Source organism: Monoraphidium neglectum (genome assembly GCF_000611645.1).
Source record: "Monoraphidium neglectum strain SAG 48.87 unplaced genomic scaffold scaffold01025, whole genome shotgun sequence".
Lineage (NCBI taxonomy): Eukaryota > Viridiplantae > Chlorophyta > Chlorophyceae > Sphaeropleales > Selenastraceae > Monoraphidium > Monoraphidium neglectum.
Genome location: NW_014012603.1, coordinates 11,464 through 18,763, shown reverse-complemented (window position 1 = coordinate 18,763; position 7,300 = coordinate 11,464). Strand labels below are relative to the sequence as shown.

Genomic DNA, 7,300 nt, shown 5'->3' with positions numbered 1-7,300 from the left:
CACCACAGCCGCGCCCCTGGCGGCGGCGGGCGCCACGTCGGCGCCGAGGGGCTGATGCCGATCCACGAGCTTCTGGCCGGAATAAGGAGCGTCTGCTGCCAGGGCCCCGCGCTGTTCCAAGGGCCCACGCCAGCAGCCGCCCCTTCGCAAGGGGCCCCGGAGGCGCCCAGCGCTGCGGCCGCGGCGCCGCAGGCGCCCGCCGGCGCGGGGCAGTTGGATCAAGAGGAGGCGGCGGCGGCCGCGGCGCTCGCGGGCGCTGCGCCGCCGGGCGCGCCGCCGCTGTTCCGCGCCTTGGGCCACCTGCTGCCGCCTCAATTTGCCGCGGCGTGCCCCCCAGACGCTGCGCAGCAGGCGCTGCTGCTGCAGCAGCAACAGCAGCAGCAGCAACAGCAGCAGGCCCTGCTGCAGCAGCTGGCGGCTGCGCAGCACCAGCACCAGCAGCATGCGGCGGCGGTTGCGGCTGCTGCGGCGGGGCTGGAGCAGCACCAAGCTGCGTGCCTGCTGAACCAACACATGCAGCTGCAGCATCACCACCAGCAGCAGCAACAGCAGCAGCACCAGCAGCAACAGCTGGTGTCGGCCCTGCACCAGCAGCAGCTGCTGCAGGCGCTGAACGCGTCGGCGGCCGCGGCCCACGCGCAGGCGCAGCCATTCATGGCCGCGCCCCAGCAGGCGCCGGCTGTCCTCTCCTAGCATAAACGCTCCCCTCCACTGCCTTTAGAGCCCCTGCCGCTGCTGCGGCGTGCCCCGCCCCTTCACCCGACGCGCAGAGGCGGGACGCCCGCTGAGTAGGAGGCTTGAGCGTGCTTCCTGAGCAGGGGCCGTCTGAGCAGCGGCCGGCGATGCCACACACACCCCTCCGCGTGCCCCGCCCGGCGCTTTCCCCGCTCGCGCCCGGGCCGGCGCCGCCTTACACCCCTCCTACCCCACACCGGCCCCGGCCCCTTTCCTTTTCACACAGCCGTTTCACCGAAAGCGTGTACATACCCGGTCCCAGTGAAAAGCTTCGTTCGCAAGGGCGGTCGGGCCTGGGGCCAGGGGCCCACCTCGCAACGCCACCCCCGCGCTCAAGGCACACAACTGATGACCGCTGCTGTGCCCGAGGGGGCCCCCTGCACGCCCCTCGCTCCACCTCCATCTGCGCAACCCACACGCCTGCTAGTTGTTGTTTGCGTGCCCCCGGCACGCGGTGCGTGCGTGTGCGCGCGCGTTCGCACGCGTATGTGCGTTTCTGTGTGTGTGTGTGCGTGTGTGCGTGTGCACGTGCGCAGGCGTCTTGAGGGCTGGGCGCCTTCAGGAAGGCGCCCAGCCCTTGCCTCCCCCTGTTGAGACCCGTTTCAGGTGCCACCATCCGGCCTGCCCCAGTGCCCCCGCGGCGCCCGCCGCGCCTTTTTGGCCGTGCCCTTGACGTATGTTGCGCAAACTGTGCGTGTGCTAAACTGACCGCCGCGGTGCCTGTGACGCCCGCAGCCTCACCCTACCAAAGGCCCAAGCGCCGCTGCCGGCACATCCCTGGCGCGGCAAGCGCGGCCCCCTTAAGCCGGCTCGCACCCCCTCTGCCCGCGCCGGCGCGGCGCGTCGCGGCGCCGGGGCGCCTTCCGGCAATAGAGGGGGCCCCCAGCATTTACCCGAAAGGCTTTTCCCGCTCCTGGTGCCCAGATGACAACCCCATGAACATGAACATGACAGCCGGCACAATGCCCGTTGCGACGCGACCACGCCTGGCACGCCCCGCCCTCCCCCCTGCCAGCCTAGAGCTGCGCGGCCGCGGCCCGTGGGGCGTGCGACGGTCTGCAGGGCTGCTGTCAGGGCGCCCTCGGCTGTGGGCCGCTCGCCGCACCCTGCACGTGTCTGGCAAGGCCGCGCTTTCTGGCGCCCGGGCCCTGACCTACCCCGTCATCATCATCCATGTCCACCATATCTGAAGAGACGTCGCGCATGTTGTAACAGGTTCCTGCTCTCCTATGATTCTGCTCTCCTTTGCTTGGCACAAGAGCACAGCCCCCAGCGCTCCTCGTGGCCCCAATGCGTCAAGCTTAATTTCTTTGGGGGGGGGGGGAGGAAGGGGTATAGCCAACATGAGAGGCATGAGGCGCCCCTGCCGCAGCTGGCGGTCCAGGGTATTACCGGTACTCATATTACTCACACGGACGACCGCACGGCCACGGTTGGGGGCGTCAGTGCCCCTGCCCTAGATGGCATGGGGAGGGGAGGCGGATGGCACAAAGGCAACGCCATAACGCAACAAAGCTAGGAAAAGTTAGGAAGGGCGCAAATGCGTAATTGCACAAGCGTGTACAAACAGCACGACCAACCAACCAACCAGAGCCGTCGGCAAGATCGCGGACGGTGCTGCTGCAAGCACAAGAGACGCACCAAATCGAGCAATAACAGACGTGTGGCCCCAGCAGGAGGGGCGGCCCCTAGCGCACGCAAGCGCGATTCAGGCAGACGCGGCTGCACCCCTGCAAGGCGAGGGGCAGCCTAGGAAATTCTGGCCCTGGCGCCCCATCAAGCCGGTCCGCCTTTGCATAGATGCAGTTGGGTGCAGGTCAACAATGCCTGTGTGTGCGAGGCAGCGCGCAACAAGAAAAAAGAGACAGCGCCGCACGGCCCCGCCGCCATGGGCACCGCGGCCGCGCCGCAGCCGCGCTAAGGCCGCCCCAGCTCGTACCAGCGAGCCGGGCCCGCGCCGCGCCGCCAGGCGCGGCGCAGGGGCCGCGCCGCTAGCAGTTTTCGCAGGCGCGGGCGGCGCCAGTGCACGCCGCCCCCCTGCAAGATCCCGGAGATGCGCCAGGGGCGCGCCAGGGGCGCATGGCTTGCGAGTCACACCCGGTCGTCGTCGAACATCCTGCGTGATGGCGTGCCCAGGCGGGCGCCGCAGGCCGGAAGTTTGTTGCAAGCAGAGGCACGGGCGCGTGCGCGCGGAGGTTCCTGCTGGCACACGTGCCCGGCCGCGTCAACCGCCAGTGGGCGCGCCCGCGAGCGCATCATGGGCCCCCCGGCGGCGCACACTCCATGGCACATATGCCGGCGCGACGTGTTTTCGCCCCAGCGCTCTCAATTGCACGCTTTCGCGCTGGGCAACACAAGAGCTGAAGCCTGAAGCCCTCCCAAAAAACCCACCACTTTGTGTGCTTGGGGGAGCGGTTGCCAACGCGCAAGCAGTACTCGTGGTCCCCTGGCGGCCGCGCCTTCTCTGTGCTGCTGCCAAGCATCGACCTCAGGGACAGGCACACCTGGAGCAGAAGCAGTGCATATGGTGTTACGCGCGGTTGCGCGTCCAGTTGCGTGCGATTGCTGGCGATGGCACATGATAGCTTGCATGGGTTTGCATGGGCTTGCCTGCGCTTGAATGGGCTTGCATGAGCTTGCATGGGCTTGCATGAGCTTGCATGGGCGTGCGGGAGCTGCACGGGCTTGCATGGGGCATGACAGAGCGCCCACACTGCCTCTGGCCCGTGCGCCTGTTTGCGTGCTGCGCCGTCTGCTGGCGCACGGCGCCTGCATACGTGGGGTGCTGGCCTCGGCCAACCTACAGGCACGCCGAGCCGCGCATCAACGCCCGCAAGCGGCTTCAGGCGGCGGGTGCGAGGAGCAGGAACCGCCCGGCGCCAGGCCCTGGCGGTGGCCGCCACTCCGGCCGTTGCCGAGGGAACCGCATCCGCTCCCGCTGCTGCTGCTGCTGCTGCTGCTGCTGCTGCCGCCGCCGGCGACCCTGCTGCTGCAGCTGACCAAGAGGTTCACAAGAGAACAGCCGCACCTTGTTTATGGTGAGCGCGGGGCTCCAGCCCCCATTGTGACCGTCATAGAGGATGTCTGGAGGTGGGAACAGGCGGCGCATGCACGCACATTCTCACATGAGAGGCCAGGTCGAAGCATGCAATGATGCAAATTCTCAATAGCAGGACACTCCCCCGATCAGACGTGCCTGCAATCGCTGGCAGGCGCGCACGCGCCGTCGCGCTGCCGGCCCCCACTGCGCCCCGCCCACCCAGGCAGATGTGTCCGTTGGAGTATATGTGCTCGTGCATCGGCACCCTTGGCGGCACAAAGATGACCTCGGGCGGTTCAAGGGGGTATCGTTCGCTGAACTTGACCTGCAACCGGTACACCTCCCCTGCGCGCAACCGCGCGCGCGCATGTGAGTGCATTCAGGTATGGGTGTCTGGGTGTGCATGTGTGTCTTGTAAGGGGGGTGCGCTGGGCATGGGGTGAGGGAGCACTCTATATACGCACGTATCAGGGGCATGCTTTCAAGCAGCTGCTCTGCCAAGCAACGCCCAAGGGGGGGGGGCACGCTCGCGTCGCGCAGCTGCCCTGCCGAAGCGCATTGCGAGGGCTCCCACTGCCGCCGCTCCCGGCCCACACCTTCGTACAGCCGCGGCATGCCGGGCGCTGCTTCTGGTCCCTCCATCCGGATTATCCAGGTTGTGATGGGATCAAATGTTTCCAGCAGGCAGCCGTCTGGCGGGTTGCGCGTGAAATCCCGCAGCTCGCTCTGCAACGGGAAGCGTGGCAGCAGGAGCGAGGCGGCGCGCAGCAACTGTCGCGCTGAGTGCTCTGTGCAGTCTTGGGTTGCTGCGTCATGCGGCATCAGGCTCGACAGCAGGCGTACAAGGTGACGCCCGCCCGGTGCGGTCGCCGCGCTCGTCCTGCACCTGAATGCGCCGCGCCGCCACTGGCGTCAGCGCGATAGGCGGCGCCTGCATGGTGCCTGTCCGCAAGAGATCGGCTGCTGTTTATAGAGGCAAGGGCGTGCGCTGAGGGAAGCTTTGGAAGCTGCCACGGTGTGAGCCCAGTCGCGAGGTATGTTCGCCACTCCTTAGAGCTGGAACGGTGCTGACATGGAAAGGGGTGCAGGTGATACACGCACACACCCTACGCCTCGCCCTAGGACTTTAGCGCAGCTGGTGTCCCGATCTGACAGATTTCTCGAACAGATGCAAAGCAGCCACAGCAAGAGTTGATATGTAAGGGTCATAGACAGTGGTCGTTGAAGGCAGACCCAACTTCGTAGCTGCATGGTCGCATGGTTCGGGGCAGGTGCCTCAACTGCAGCACCCCGCCCCCCAAACGGCACCCGCCGAGCTGTCAGGGCTCAGAAGAACCGAGCCAACAGAGGATGTCTTGCTGAACCAAGACATCAATACATGAAGGCATTAGTCGAACATTCGGCATAAAATCCATGCCGATGTGGCTCTAGCAGGCGTGCATGTCCGGCTCATCTGGGTTTGAACGAGTCAACGCCTGAGTTCGGACGAGATCTCGCAGCGAGGCCCTTTTGGCACCTGGCCGCGACGCAGCACAACACTACTATAGACTGCCTGCATCCCTGTGCCAGTGAGCGGGCCCCAATCATGCAAGCACCGCTCCTTCAGACTCATGGCCCGTTTTGTGCGCGACGCAATTTTGCTTTGCAATCATACTCGTGGCCCGACAGCGCCGCATGCTCACGATCACATGTGTGCGGAAGGCTCCGGCATGCTGCGCCTCAGGGATTGCTTGCTCAGGCGTGTGAATGTGCACCTGCTGCATTACACAGTGGCCGCCGGTGCTGCAGGCCAAAGGGGCAAGGGCAACCTGAAAGAGGTCGTGCCAGGCCACTCACCAGGGGCGTGCCAACGAGCCGGCGTTTTCATGACTGCAAATAAATGGGTCGCAATACCTTGGCTCGGCAAAAACACCTGAGGTCTCGCGCCATCAAATGCGCCCAGTAATCTGGGCGGGCTCGCCTGCCGACCCTTGATCGGGGCGGGCGCATCGCTGGGCAGCGGGGACTTCGGGCGCCAGTACTTGCGCGCACGCGGCAGCATAGGAGGGGCACGGCATCCTAGCTCGGGGGCCTTTCCGGCACCTAGCGCCGCGGCACGTGCCTGTATTCAGGGCGCTCAGACTGCTGCTGCGGTTGGCACGCACGCCGTGGGCAGGGCTGCGCGTGCAGAGGCTATAGATCTCAACGGCTGACTGTGCGCATCGACGGCTGTCGTGTGCAGGGTGGGCAGAGAAAATCGCGTGCACAGCTGCCACCACCAAACAATGCACCGAATGCGATGCCCGGAGCCGAGTGCGGGCCATTGGCGCACAGGCGCACGTGCAGTAAAGGGCGCTCTTGTCACTTGAGCTCGTCAGGTGCAGTGCATGCGGGGATGCGTTTGAGCGCCAGGCAAGTGACTGGGCCAAAAGCTGGCCACAAGAAAGGATGCGCCAGAATGAAAAGGTGCAGAGTCACGAACAAAGATGGGGCAAAATTAAGAGGGGACGAGAGGGTCCATGAGGCAAACACGGCGCGGTCTCTTGCAGGTTTCCTCTGTGCAGCTGCGCGAATGCGCCCGTGCCCGTAATACGAGGCGAGACGCGATGCAGAAATTTGCAGTGTGGCCCGCGCCAGCGCCGCACACCGTAGCCGCGCCCAGGCGCCGCACGATCCGGTCCGTCGGCGGCCCAGAAACCAGGCGATTCAAAGGGTCGCGGCAGGAGGCTGTACAGCGGGACGCGGGTGCCCCTCCCAAAAGAGCACCATGCAGTGGGCACCAACAAGCCAGTCAAGATTCAAGGTCGCCCGGCCACAAACAAGGGGTCCCTGTGCTTGCAGCGGGCCCCGCTGCCGATTTCCATGGCCGGACGGCGCCCCTCAATCTGTGGGGCGAAGCGCAAGCTTCTTCACGGGCGGCAGCCCGCGCCGGCGGCAATGCATCGCTGTGCGTGAAGCGGCAGTCGGGCCAGGCGTCTGCAGGGGCTGCGCGCCCTCCGGCCGCTCACGCCAACCCCACGGCCGCCGCCGCCGCGCGCCCCGCCGCTGCGGCGTTGCCGGCGACGGCGGCGACGAAGCGGTTGGTGTTGTCCCCGGCCTCGATCGGGGGGAAGAAGTAGAAGTGGGCGGTGAACAGGAGCGTGGCTTGGACGAGCGCCATGCGCAGCAGGCGCGGCGGCTGCTGGCCCTTTGCCTTGAGCACCTGCAGGATCTCCAGCTCGACCTGGGTCAGCAGCACCTGGACGTTTTGCGTGTGTGTGATATCGAGCGTGTGTGCGAGTGTGTGTGCATCCACGCGTGTGCGCACGTGCCGTGGCTAGATGTGGCGCCGTGCTGGTTGCTGGTTCAGGCGCGGGGGTGTCCAGCACCCACACTGCTGCTGCGCCCAGAGCCAAAGCGACCCGCTCGTGCTCCGCTGTGCGTGCCGCACTACACCACACCACGCCGCACTATGCTGCGCCACGCGATATGCCCAGCGACGGCGACGCCCCAAAAAAGCCACCCCCCAGCCCCCTCACCCGGGGGGGGGGGGGGGGGGCAACCCCC

At 66.4% G+C, this 7,300-nt stretch overlaps 2 protein-coding genes across 2 annotated transcripts in view; one reads left to right on the top strand and one right to left on the bottom strand.

The window, feature by feature from the left end:
- Positions 1–54: 54 nt before the first annotated feature.
- On the top strand, positions 55–693 carry MNEG_6363 (hypothetical protein; the record flags this gene model as incomplete). The annotated part of the gene is made up of 1 exon (XM_014045166.1): positions 55–693. The coding sequence occupies one exon, from the start codon at positions 55–57 to the stop codon at positions 691–693; it is 639 nt and encodes a 212-aa protein (XP_013900620.1).
- Positions 694–6,758: 6,065 nt separating this feature from the next.
- MNEG_6362 (hypothetical protein) overlaps positions 6,759–7,300 on the bottom strand; it is a gene marked incomplete at both ends in the record, with an annotated part of 3,553 nt that continues 3,011 nt past the window's right edge. The window contains one exon of the mRNA XM_014045165.1: positions 6,759–6,992. Coding sequence (XP_013900619.1) covers positions 6,759–6,992 — 234 coding nt within the window. The remainder of the gene's footprint in view (positions 6,993–7,300) is intronic.